We start from the raw sequence: 13,951 nt of genomic DNA on the forward strand, positions 1-13,951 counted from the left end.
GTCAAATCGGCTCGGGTTAACGTTCTTGTAGGGAGCTACTATTTCACAAATGCGTGTTTACGGCCACAGAGAATATATTTCACGGGTATGCGTATCGTAACATGAAATTATCTTATATAAGGGACACCTTAATATATATATATATATATCTATTTATACCCTCCCCATGTTGCGGGGCACGGCATCGGAAGTGTCACTCTTCATGTCAGCGACCCCGAAAACTGTGGATTCGACACTAATATTGGTCATTTTCGATCATTTTTATACATCTCGTCCTCCTCCAAGTTGTGGGGCTGAATTTGGATTTAAACAGCATCCGAAGTGTCACGATTCATCTCAGCAACCTCGAAGACTATAGATTCGACACTAATATCGGTCATTTTTAAATGTCTCTCACCCTCCCCTAAGTTGCACCGTCAAAGTAATATAAAATCCATCCCAGGTTCGAACCTCATCCATGTTGACGACATCAGTCGGGTGGTTCAAGAGTTATTAAGTTTTCTCCCTCCCCTAAGTTCTATCGTGAAAGTGAAATGATAAAAGAAAAGCTTCCCAGTCCAGAGCTTCATCTATGTTGAAAATTTGATCGAGATCGGTTCGATGGCTCAACAGTTATTAAGTTTTATTTATTTTTTATATCTCCCCTCCTCCCCCAAGTTCTACCGTCAGGTTGAAAAATAACATCCCAGAACTAAATCTCATCTATATTAAAAATTTGATCGAGATCTGTCCGGTGGTTCAAGAGATTGAGTCACGAACGTAGTCACTTTCAATTTCATAATATAGATTATTATTATTATTATTATTATTATTATTATTATTATTATTATTATTATTGCATTGTTATCATCTGTTAAATTTGTAAGATATTCCAGTGTAAACTGGCGTTTAGCTGTATCTACAATTATTTTTGTAAATAAAATAAAAGAAAGTAAAAATTAAAAATTATTTCTAAGCTTGCTTGACCCTTGCTTGGGAATTATTTAGTTATGTGTGTTTTTGTGTTTTGCAGAACGAAGAAAATAATGAAACACCAAGTGTAGTTACGGAGAATGTGGAGAAGTCTCCTCAAAGTGTGTTCGTGAAAATTGAACCAGGTGAATTGGGCGACGTGTTTGAGTCGGAAGACTCGAAGCCCATCATTGGGAACCTAGAGAACACAGAAGTTCCATCTACAGTGCAGCCAAACTCGTCAGCTGAGGGAGGAGAAAACGTCTCCCCTGCTACAAACGGCAGCGAGAGGGATGACTTAGGCTTACTGAAAGCTGATGACAATTCAGTTGAAAGTAATACAGAGTTCGTGGAAACCAAGTTCTCAGTGAAAATTGAACCAGTGGATGGAGACGCCAATATGCACGAAAAAGACGAAAAGGATATTGCATTAGAAAGTGACTTTGACGGTGATGGCGGTGGTGATGAGGCAGATTATGAAAGCATGCCAGTGGATTGTGTGTTAAACATGCCTAGTACGTCTGCTGGAGTAAGTGACGATGGAGCAGTGCAAGAGACTTCTAGTGAAACGTGAGTATCGAGCGCATAGTTCCTTTCTTCTAGAATAGCTTGTCGTAAATCATATCTTCCCTACAAGGTAAATTGTAGTCCGTAGTTTTTTATGAAGTTCATTCAGAGAATAATTAAATTGATATAAGACCGACGTACAATAACCTTTAGACGCCTGCCAGGAATTTTAACAAAATCATAAATTCTCAAGTTGGGGGCTCTGGTGACCTCCTTAATTATCAGTCACACCGTTGAAAAGCTTATAGACCACAAAATCCAACGAGGTAGCATTCGTGCAATTCTCGCGATATTCGTAGAAGAAGAAGAAAAATTTTATAAAAATATGAAAAAAATAGACTTTCGGGGCCCTGACAACCCTTGCAGTCATTCTACACTGACAAAATGATGCTAATGTGTAAGCCAGACACTTGACAATAATTATATATATATATAGTGGCCATTGCTGGGCAATACAAAGCGAGATAAAATTCATAACGAAATTCCTATAAAAACGCTCTGTGCGTCATTTTCTTAGGTTCTGTGTTGCAGACCTTTGCGTTGGCAGCCCTGGTGACTCCCCTAATTATCACAGTCATGATTCATACACTGTTGGAAAGTTTATACTGACAGAAAGCTTCATCTGTCAGGAATACATTGGTAGCAAATCATCTTTATAGCTTAATTAGGGGCTGAGCTATTGATGTTTGTCGTAAAAAATAAATGTCATTTACCTCAAAAAACTGAAACTTTAAAAATTGGCCAACTTTGCCCCCTCCCATATAAGCAAGAAGTACAAATACAGTATTCCAGGTCTTGCTCAGTCACTTCCTCCAGCTTAGCTGCTGTATTGTTGATAATCGTTTGCACCTCCTTGACAATTTTCTTTGAAGGGATTGCAGCAGTATCGCTTTGTCACACGATCCGAACTAGAAGTTGCACTCTGCTGCTCCATTTTCCAAGTCATTCAGCATACAGTATCTCTGAAAAGACGCAAAACAGAATGTAAATGTTAGACAATGAATTAGTAACATATAAGGCAGATGTTTATTACCTCAGAATCATTCATCCATTAGTTTAATATCCCCACATTAATACCATTACAGTCTCCGGAAGGCGCTAACAAGGGCCACTTCAAGTTCGCATTTGACCAAGATGCCATCCAGTCTCTAAAATGATATTTTGGTCTACAAGGCTCTTTGACATGCTCTTTCCAATGGGACCAACCAAAGTAGGGTGACGAACTGGCATGTTGGTCAACTACGTAATTGAAAATAGGTACGTTTTGGCATTTTTCTGTTTGTGACCAACTTTCATCAGGTTCCACTTACAGATTATACGACTTAGAAACTTCCCACTTCGCACACAGACTATCATGTTTGAGGCCAACTGGGGAAAAACAATTGGTATCAAATAACCCCACAGTTCAAGAGAGATCGACTCATCCGTGCAGCAGTACTTGGTTTTACGGGTAACTTTTTGACATTTTCAATCTCACTTTCTGTAAGCCACCTGGGTGAAAACTGCTTTCATTTCTGGCATCCTTGCACAAAAATGTCCCAGACTAGTTACTTTCAGCACCAACAAACAAATACCAACTGAGAACGACCTCCTCAAAATGCCTCTGTGACGCTCCTGTCTCCGTTCTGGTGTTTCGGTTCAACATATAAAGGCACTGTTCTTGGAAACTATAACAGCAACAGAGCTGACATTTTGCACATGTCTGTTTGGGCCAAGTACCAACCTGTGTTCCAAATCTCATTCAAATCTGAGAGGGTGAGGTGGGGCCGATTCCTGAAATTGGACCACTTAATATGAAATGACTCTACTTCATGCTTTGAATGTCTCATCACAAGATTTTGCTTTTAAATTTTCGGACGTGAGAGATTTATTGGCAGCCCAACTGGTATATTGTTTTCATTCATAAAGGAGCACTCCCTGGTCTCATGAGCTCTGTTACACTGTTGTAGAATTCGCAATGTCCCCTTTTACATGTTTAGAAATTGTAAAACTGAAACTGGGGCTGCGGTGGCTCAGTGGTAGAGCGTTCGCCTGTGGTGCGTGGAGTCCCTGGTTCAATCTTTGCTCGCACGAACACCAGGTGCATGAGTTTTCTCGGGGTCTTCCCTTTTCCTTCCACTTTCTTCATTCCACCATTTTATCCATTTGTCATAATCAACGTCTCCTTTAGCCTAGGCGGAATAACCATGGGACGTAAAACTTAAAGATTTCATTTCATTTCTAAAAGTGAAACATACGTTGTAACGTATTGAACTGTATTTGAATGTTTATGTCAGCCAACAGTCGACATGAAGTACGTAGAGCCGATCGTTTTCACGTAGGTTTTGTAGCGTAAATAATGTCGTACACTATTAAACAAAGATGAGAGGAATAATTAAGTTTTAGAGATTTAGAATTCACGTAACGAAAATGTAGATCAACACATTTTTTATTTGTGCTTATTGTAGAACCGTTCATAGTGCAGTGTTCGTAGATTTATTCGATAACACGAAAGATCTCGTTATACTGTTCCTTTTCTTCTTGCTGTTGACTTTCTTCCTAAAAAAAAAAAAAAAAAAAAAAAAAAAAAAAAAAAAAAAAAAAAAAAAAAACTTCTTCTAAAGTTGAGTTGTGATACGCGTGAGGATAAAGTACTTGTTACAATTATAGTGAAGAATTCTTGATTTAACTCCAAATTGGTTTTCTGAGATCTGTTTGTTTGGGGAAACTAAGAATATAAAAGTGAAAATTAATAAATTAATATTACGCGAATTGATGGAATTTAGGTTCAGAGTCCATGCGGGAGAAGTATTCATTAAATGTGTGTGAAGCTTGACGAAACTACTGCTGTGATCTATGGGAGGTTAGAAAGGGCTTATGATGAACATTCCCTTTCCAGGATTATGTGTTCAGATGGCACAAGTCCTTTTGAGAAGAATTGGAGAACGAGCATTCCAAGAAAGCGAGAATGAGTTAATTTGAAATAAAATTGATTTTTTTTCTTGATTGTCGGGTTATCATTCACAAGGTATTTGTAGTAACAAGACAACCTGTCAATCAAATTTTTAATCAGGAGTCATTGAAAAACGTAAGAAAATGGTGGCGCGTACCAGGCATTACACACATTAGGATGCTGCACCATTACAACGCACTATGTCACACGTTGTAACGCCTGTTAAGATATCTAAATAAAATTTAAAATTTCTAACCCGTCGTTTTCTGGCAGGGCGTAACTATATAGCACACCTCCACACTTAATATCGTTTAAGAAGGTAGTTTTCTTAGCAAATAATAATGAATTGAAAATTGATCGATACTGTACAAATATTTTATACAGATTTCCTACAAAAAATCTCAGAAATGCAAATACTTGCAAAGGAATTCTGATATTTTCAATCTTACGGCAATAAAAAGCTATTTGGCTATTATTTGAAGGTTTCAAATGAAAACTCGGATGCTCGGTTTCTCCCCCTCCCCCCAAAGTATGCTTGGTATAACGCAAAATTTCACTGATTTTGTCGTTTCTTGTAAGTTCTAATTTCCCCACTATTGTCATCGTTGTTAGTTGACCTATATTATTATGATTACGGTTGTTACTTGCAATCGTATCTTCATACTCATCAGTTCGTCGTCGTTGGTGAATTTGAATATACTAATTGCGCATAACAAAGTCACATATGGATTTATAAATGCTCTTAACGGTTGGCCAAGAACAAGTAAATAAATAACTTCTTCCACCATACTTGGCGAAGGTCGGACATATATTCATCCTCTACATTTTTATCGATTATCATCTTGTTTTTATTTTTGTCGTATTTGATTTTCATGTATATTCCTTGTTAGCGCATGGTCCTCATTTCCTAGTAGTTTGCGTGTATACAACTCAAAAATTGCATTTAATTTGTGGTAATTAGCATAGTAATCACTGCCTTTTACAGTTTATGGAAATGAACTTTTGAAACTGTACTCGAAATCTGAGATATACAAACTGTTCATTTATTATGTAGCCAAATCCACTGATGAAATGCTCATATCTAAACAACAAAAAAGTCCATATGAACATAGAGCGAAAAACGCTTTGTTTCAAAGTTACGGAATGCTGAAATAGAGAAAATTGTAATTTTGAGCCTGCCTAGCTCGAAAACTATGAGAGATATCAACGGCCGTTAAAGACATATTAGAGGAACTAGTACAGTTGAGACGTATCGGCGCAACGGATTTTATAGAGGGAGCTGCGGTATAGGTTCCGCTCCTCTCTCTAAAATCACATGCGCCGGTACAACCCAACTCTGAAACATGGTTATTTAGATAGACAGCGTACTAGTTTCTCTAATATTTGTTTAACCGTCTTTAATATCTCTCATAGTTTTCGAGCTAGGCAGCCTCAAAATTACAATTTTCTCGATTTCGGCATCCCGTAACTTTGAAACAAAGTGTTTTCCGCCCTATGTTCATATAGACATTTTTTATTGTTTAGGTATGAGGATTTCACCAGTGAATTTTGACTACACAGTAAATGAACACCCTGTATATATTCTCTCATTTCTATATGTTAACGTACACGCTGGGTATTCATCCTCTAGCAGACATGTTAGTGAAAGTGTGTAAGCGCATAATTGAAGATTTGCTTCAGCATTTGCTAAAACGATTGGTTCTCCATGTCATCTGTGTCTGTATAAGCATTTCAACTGGAGCGGGCTTTTTAAAGTTAACCTTTCATTTTTCCATCTTTCTTTTCGCTGTACAGTTTGCTGTCCACGCCAATAATGTTATCTGGAAAACTTCAATGTAATGTTTATACTTTATCTGAATAACGTAGCACATAGTGAATCCTTATCTGTAACCTAAGAGTAAAGTAATTGTAAGTGTTGACTTCTTGAGCTCCGTGACGAAATCGATATTTGGAAAGAAAAAAGCATGAAGAGTGCAGCTTTAGCGGGGAGTAGAAGCTCAAGCTCGAAATTTAAATTCAGAGTTTTTAAATATTTAGCCTTCGATTTGACCTTGATGCCAGAAATCGGGAACATCAACAATCCATTTCTCGTTTGATAGGCTAATACCTAGATTTTTTGAGTAAGTAAGTCCGGTTTAACTGAACTCGTAATTTTAGTGGTTTTCATAATGCTGAAGTAGGTTTACTTTTTCAAGCTGTGTGTAATAAATCGAAGTGGAAGATTTCAATATGAGTGGAAAAATTAACATACGTTTGAAATGGCTATCACTCGGGCCGAATTATTAAGTAAATAAACCTTAGAGAGTTACGGGCACAAGAGTGAGTACAAGATGGTGTGTGCATATCAGACAGTATACACGTACATAGTTATTGTCTAGATTTATTGAATTAATAAATATCTTATTTATTACAGATGTCATATTTATGTGAGTGTGTAGGGGGTAAGATATTATTGTCTCATTTTGAATTATTGCATCCTGTTGGCCTAATTTTATCCCCCCCAATATAGATTATCTAATTCGCACACTATATATATATTCAATTCACAAAGATAATTATGGAATATTACACTCAATGCTTTACAAATACATGAATATCGAAATTGAATAGCAAATACAGAAGCCAGCTTACAGGATAACAGGTAACTTCCAACGTACCACGTTCAACTTGTTATGACAGACTTCCAAATATTCTTTGTTCAATAACTATAAATCCAGAATACAACCGTATCTCACTAAACTTTATAATATTATTCGTATATACAGGTAATTCACAGTAAGTATACCTTTTCTTTATAACACAATATACAATTCGTTCACTCACTATATTTTAGAATTTCGATTAACCCGGTTTGATGACGCGTCTAAATGTGAAGCTGGACATTCGCTCTCTAGTTCTTATTATCGCCATACTTGGCGCTACTAGTTTTAACAGCATTATATAATAGTTTTGTTTGTTTGTTTGTTTGTTTAACAAATTGTCCTCAACTCATTACCACGGGAGTCTCCATCAATAAATTTTTGGCAGAAAGAAAGTATTCTTGTAATTCGTCAGCGCCCTTATTCAGTCCTTGTGACTTCTTTTTATTTGACTTGCTCAAAAACCAGTGGGAAGGGCGCCATTTTGGTACATTGGATAATATCAAAAAGAACATAACCGGTAAGCTGAAAGGTATTTAGCACTGTTACGGAAAATAGAAACAATGCCTCCGTCGCTGTTTTAGCTGTCCAAAGGACATTATTTTCAAGGGGATAACCTTGATTTTTATAATTTAAAAAAATCGTCATTAACAGAAAAATGATTTATTATTTTTCTAACATAGCTCATATATTCTTGTTGCGTAAAGTTTCTTAAAGGAAATTAATAAGCTTTGTAACAGTCTGAACCCATTGTCATTACCAAAGTTAGATTGATATTTTGATAATGAGGAAGGAAATGATGGTCAGACTGTAGAGGTGGTGCTGAAAGCAGCATAGGCGCTGCGCCTCGAAGAACCGCCATGTGACATTTTTGTCGAAAATGAGAAGCCGTGCAAATAAACCTGAAAACTGTCACGTAGCTTCCCTTATAATGTGATAAGTGAATATTCAATTGTTTCGCCATAGCAATGAAAAAAATAATAGATTGAAAAATTAAGGGCTTCAAGTTCTCATCCCATACGTATTGTTCCTTTATGTGCTTATAAAGGTGCAAAACCAGCATGTGTTACGTAAACACAAAAATAGTAATAGAATATTGTTAAAGCAAGCTAGAACAATGTCCAGTGCATAATATACGCAGAACCAATTTTATTATATTTTTCGTGTATTTGGCAAAATTTTAAGAGTTTGGAATGTTTTTTGCTTCTCCTGAAAAGTTGTGGTTTTTAACAGACAGCGGTTCTTCGAGGCGCAACAACGATATATTAAATTCTATGAGAAGTAAGATTCTCTTGCACAAAATGCCTTTTTACATTATACTCGCGTTTTCCAAAAGTAGAACACTAAGTTCCAGATTTTATTGTAACCATTTACGGATGTGTAGTGCACCTTTCTGCTTCTAAAATAATGGCGCCGTCGAAACTTCTGTTAGTGAGTGTTGTTTGTTTCTGGTGAAAATGATTTTGCGTATTTCCGTTAAATCATTCAAGATACATTTACTTCCGATCGTCATTATTCAGCAGATTTAATATTGGTGGTTCTCTTCAATTAGTATTCTTGGATATTTGATATAATTGTGAACAATGAAAGCAGTAGATTAAATGCCTTCTTTGTTGGTTTTTCCTTGTTCTTCTCTTCGCCACAACCACTTTTTTCCATTCTATAGGATATATTGTGTACAGGTTGTTTTTGATCCACATACTGTTTGTGATTATTTTTAAGATTCACACTAGCGGTCTAGGTTTAGGCCTTAAAACAATAGGAATGATCCAAAAAATAGATCAAAAGATTGCGATCTTGGCGATAGTTTTTGGATCAGGGGCCACAAAATTTTTGGACGGCCCTTAAATCGAGTTCTTCCGTATTCATACTGAGTTAAGTGATAGTTTGGGTTTGGATATATTATATGTAGTCTCAAGATATAAGGCCTACAAGAAAATTTTTGATTGAAATATATTGGATCTTTTGATCCCCCCCAAAAAATGTTTGGTCACTTCCGTCCTATGGAGAGCATAAGATATCGTTGTCAAAATATATATGAAGACTCGATTTCGTTGTTATAGCGTACATGTAGAACAGGAAATGTAGAAGGTAAAACAGGATTTAGTCTTGCAGAATTCGCATAACTCTGAAGAATATTTAGTTAAAGTTTTTATTTGTTTAGGTCTCGTATCACTGTAACTTGATTCTGTACTTTCCACCGTGGAATATTTCAAAATTTTATTTTTTACATTTTCGCATTTTGGGCAGCCTATACTTCCGAAAAAGTGTGCCTTCTGTGAGTTTTTAAATTTTTAAGCTACTAATTTAATGGATAAGCTTTGCGAACAAAAATCTAGGCACTTAATCCTCTTCCTAGTATTGAATAAAAACAATTAATTGGATACATTAAAATAGAACTGAACAAAGGTAAAGGCTCCTCTACGGAGAAAGTAGAGAAGTGGAGCCCCAACAGAATTTTGTACAGGCTTTCAGTTTAGTCGAACTTCAGTGACAGATAAGTTTTTAAAATTATTACGTGGTAGGAGATCAGTCTTTTCAGAAAAAGAAAAACAAAAAAACTGGTTGGTTCAGAGCCTTTATGGTTTATATTACTGTGCGAAAAAGGAATGAAAAAAGGGATAGAACGGCCAATTCGCAACTATTTCTCTCGGGAAAAAATAAGGAAAAGGTAAACAATGAAAACTCTGATTTTCAATAAAACTATGTAATTGACTATTTAGTATTTTCAGTGTTTCTCTTCAACCTCTTTTTACGACAAAAGAGGAAATACTCAGTTCTCATTAAAAATGTACTGGTACGCCGTACCGTTGCGTACCGTCAGAAATAAAACTATATAACGTATATATGGCAGCATCATTAAAATATTGACAAGAAACTTGTATATACAGACTATAATTTGATTATTGAAGTAATAAAATGGAATAGTTCGGTGCTACCAGTCAGTGGAATGTGTGGAGCACAAAAATGCAAAGATTTGCCGTATTAATGGGAAAGAGTTGCGCCTCTTTCTGAGGACAGGCAAGGGTCCTCACTTAGTGACTTCAGCATGAACACGAGAGGTATTCAGCAGCAGGCTGGGCTGCGGAAAACAAGAGAAATAAGAAAACGTTTCCTTTTATTTGTATTCATGTGTGGATTAGATGAATTGGAAGGATGCATAGCAAAATTATAGATGATGTACCTAAAAAAACATTGTTTGTATAGTGCTTCAGGAGGTAACTAAAATTGTGCTTTCACTTCTATTTTCAGGTCTTCCAACAAAACAGAAACAGAAATAGATGAAAGAAACATTCCACAGCGGAAGTGGATAACTTGTATGATCTGTAACGGACTCCTACAGAGAGAGAAAATGACAAAACATTTCGAGTTCCACGTGAGAGAAGCAGGATTTACAGTGAGTGCTGTTAAAGAAAAGAGTGTGGTTAGTGACAAAAATGCAGTTGAACCAAACGACCCGATTTCCAGGTTCGCGTTGCAAATAGGTGAGAATATTTTAACGAGACGGTATCTCAGAACTTTCATTCAAAATCATACAAAGGAAGGTAAATCATCCAAGAATCTCCGCAACTTTCCATTTGAAGAATTGCGTACTTGTCGTATTTGTGTAAAGGTGTTTTCCAAAGAGAGTTCATACAGGGATCATCTGAAAACACATTCCAATGAAAAGAGTTACGTATGTGATAAGTGTGGCAAATCATTTAACGTGGAAAGATACTTGCGTTACCATATTATTGCAGTGCACACTGATACTAAATCATATGTGTGTCCCGAGTGCAACAAAGCTTTCAAAACTAATACAGTGTTGAAAAACCATTTAAGAGTTCATTCTGATGAGAGACCTTTCGTGTGTACGGAATGTGGAAGATCATTCAGACATAAAAGAGTGTGCCAAAATCACATGAAAATCCATTCCAAATCGTAATGTTTTCTATTTATTTATAATATGTAAGGTTTGTTGTATTTTTCACACATTGTTCATTGTAGTTCATTTAGCACAGAACTGTTCAACAGGGTATTTATTGCTCACAAAAGTACGATACAGATGAATGGTTTATAAAAGCGTGGCGTTTTGTAAAGATTTTATTTATTTATTTATTTTTTTAAAGATTAGGAAACCCCCGTGAGTTTCATAGCTTCTCGACTTTTGCAAGTCGTGCCAAAGGACCAGATATTTGTTGTAAGCAGGGCCATATTTAGGTATTTTACACTCTGGGCCCAAGATAATTTTGTGCTCCCTTATTTATTTGTATTCTGTAACGAGAAGGCCTAGTCCTAAATAATACAATTGCGGCCACTTACATTGAACCATTAGCAACGGGGCGGAACGGGGAGTATGAAACCAAATGCATAAACTACACTGCCATCAATATGCTATAGCTTCAGCTCCTTCTAGCGCTCGTAACGTTATAACGTGGAAACTTGTCGCATCATTTTTGGTACAAATCTCCTATTAAATATATACCGTGTAAATAACCTCTTTTCAAATATGCCACCCTGACAGGCCTGCTTGTAATATTACTCTCAACATTCATAACAGGTACGGAAGTGAAACGGGCGATTTCGCAACTCTGGAAATAGCAAGTTACGGTAGGAATCAGACAACGGAAGTGGTGCCATCTGGACAACAAATCTTTGCCATTGACCGTGATATGGGTGTTCAGTCGAGATGGCGTCGTGGACCGATGAACAACGCGCTCTTGCTGTGAAGACGTTTTACAAAAACAACGACAGTTACATGGCCCCGCAGGGTGTATTTCGTCAATCTTGCACGTCATACCCCAGTCCCGTCGGCGCATGCTATCAAATTGTGGGTATAGAATTTTGAGGAAACGGGTAATGTGGGGAGAAAGAGGAGTGAAAGTGCAAAACGCGTGTGTACACCAGATAATGTTGCAAGAGTGGAAGAATCCTTCAGCTGAAGTCCCAGGCGTTCTGCATGCAAGCATTCCCTGCACCAGGAACTGAAGGATCAAAATCGAATTTCCGTGCCAGTAGTGAAGGAAAATGACATCCTATGTGATGTTATTTTCAAGTTATGGACATTTTGTACCGTGACATGTCTGTGCAAGATGTGAAAGTTGTTCAGAAACATTCATCACAAATTTCAAACATTGTAAATTTATGTTTTATTTCTTTTATATTGGTGTGAATAACTTTTTATGCCTGGTGGAGGTTTCAAAATCGCCCATTTCATTGCCGCACCTGTTATTTAAGTTAAATTCTTTCAAACGGCAGGAGTACCTGGAATAAGTTGGTTTGAAGAACGAGGAGTTGGCTGTAACGTGATGTGTATTGGTACACATATTGACGATTGTTTTAAAAAGTTATTTATTATTATTATTTGTGGACTTCCATCGAAACTTGTCTACGAGAAGTCAAGGATGCGCTTGTGTTGTTAACTTTTTTAAAGTATTCTTTCGTTACTGTAATATAACTGTTATGTTTTCTACATAGTTATAATATATAATAAGTTATGTCTTATTATTTGAAGTCTTTTTAGGAGTTTTCCTCAGTAAGTGAAAATATAAATTGTAAGAATTGTATTGTGTCAGGAACAAGTCAACATCTTCGTGTATGTAGTGTAAATTGACATATTTGAGCGATAAACATATTAAGGTATTCTCGATTACATTGCCGGTATTTTCGATAGCTGTGAAAAGAGTTATTTATCAGATGATCCAGAAGAAGATAATGAAATTTCTAGTATTAAAAAAGTTTATCATTTGAAGACAATTATACAATCTTTGTTCAGAAAGTTCGGTGAATGACGTCATACTACTGACGGTCGTAACAGTTCGTCACCGCCGCATCGCACGAAAGACAAATCACGACAAGTTCGCGAGTGTGCTTATCGTGTGTAAATAGCACATTGTAGAATGAAGCTGTAGTGCCCGCCGTCGAAACCAAAAACAGATTTAAAAATATAGAGCAGCGAACGAATATGCTGTTCTGTTTCAAACTTGGAAAATCAGCGAAAGAGTCTCATGAAATGCTGACAACAGTTTACGAAGAACGTGCTGTCACCTCCAAGTGTGTTTGTGAGTGTTCTAAACGTTTCCGAGAAGGGCGGGACACTTTGGAAGACGCCCACCCAACTGGTCGCCTTGTAAGTGCACGCACCTCGGACAACGTACAGAAAGTGAAGGAACTTCTGGCCCAGGATCGTCATGGAACAGTGCGAATGATAACAGAGGAAGTTTGAATTGGTCATGAGACGGCCCACTTTATAGTGACCCAGGTTTGGTTAAACGAATGTTTTGCCACCGACTTGTGCCGCACACTTTGACGTCGGAACAGATAAAATTTCGTCTTGAGACCTCATCGACATGGCGGGTCAAGACCCAAATTTCCTGAAAATCATCGTCACGGGCGATGAGATCCGGTGCTTGAGATACGACGCCAAAGGCACATATCAAAGTATGGAGTGGCGGAGTCCAGGATCGTTGAAAACCTAGAAAGTGTGAAATTGGAGAATCCGCATCAAGACAATGCTCATGTTGTTCTTTGACTCTGAGAGTCTCATTCATAAAGAATTCCTTCCTGAGGGCACCACGTTAAATACTGCTACATGCATGGAAATACTGAACGGATCAAGCGGGTATGCCCCCAGTACACGAAATAAAGTGACTGAGCCCTGCTCCATAACGATGCCCACCCACATACTGTCTTTCTTGTGCAGCAGTTCCTGGCTAACAGGAGAGTTGTGTCACTCTGTCACCACCCTACTCTTCAGACTTCTTTCTCTCGGAGTCTTTCTTATTCCCCAATATGAAAGTAGCTCTGAATGGCCAGAGGTTTTCGGACATCCAACGTAATGTTACGATCCAGATGAAGGCCAACCATAAACACGAATATTATG

General features: G+C 37.2%; 1 protein-coding gene across 1 annotated transcript in view; it reads left to right on the top strand.

The window, feature by feature from the left end:
* LOC145691018 (uncharacterized) overlaps positions 1-12,573 on the top strand; it is a 28,446-nt gene extending 15,873 nt beyond the window's left edge. Inside the window, exons 3-4 of the mRNA XM_081766554.1 lie at positions 1,013-1,521; positions 10,342-12,573. Of these exons, the coding sequence (XP_081622680.1) occupies positions 1,013-1,521; positions 10,342-11,014 (1,182 nt within the window). The 3' untranslated portion in view covers positions 11,015-12,573. The remainder of the gene's footprint in view (positions 1-1,012; positions 1,522-10,341) is intronic.
* The last annotated feature ends 1,378 nt before the right edge of the window (positions 12,574-13,951 follow it).

The sequence above is a fragment of the Thermobia domestica genome, chromosome 7, assembly GCF_964235325.1.
Source record: "Thermobia domestica chromosome 7, izTheDome1.hap1.1, whole genome shotgun sequence".
NCBI lineage: Eukaryota > Metazoa > Arthropoda > Insecta > Zygentoma > Lepismatidae > Thermobia > Thermobia domestica.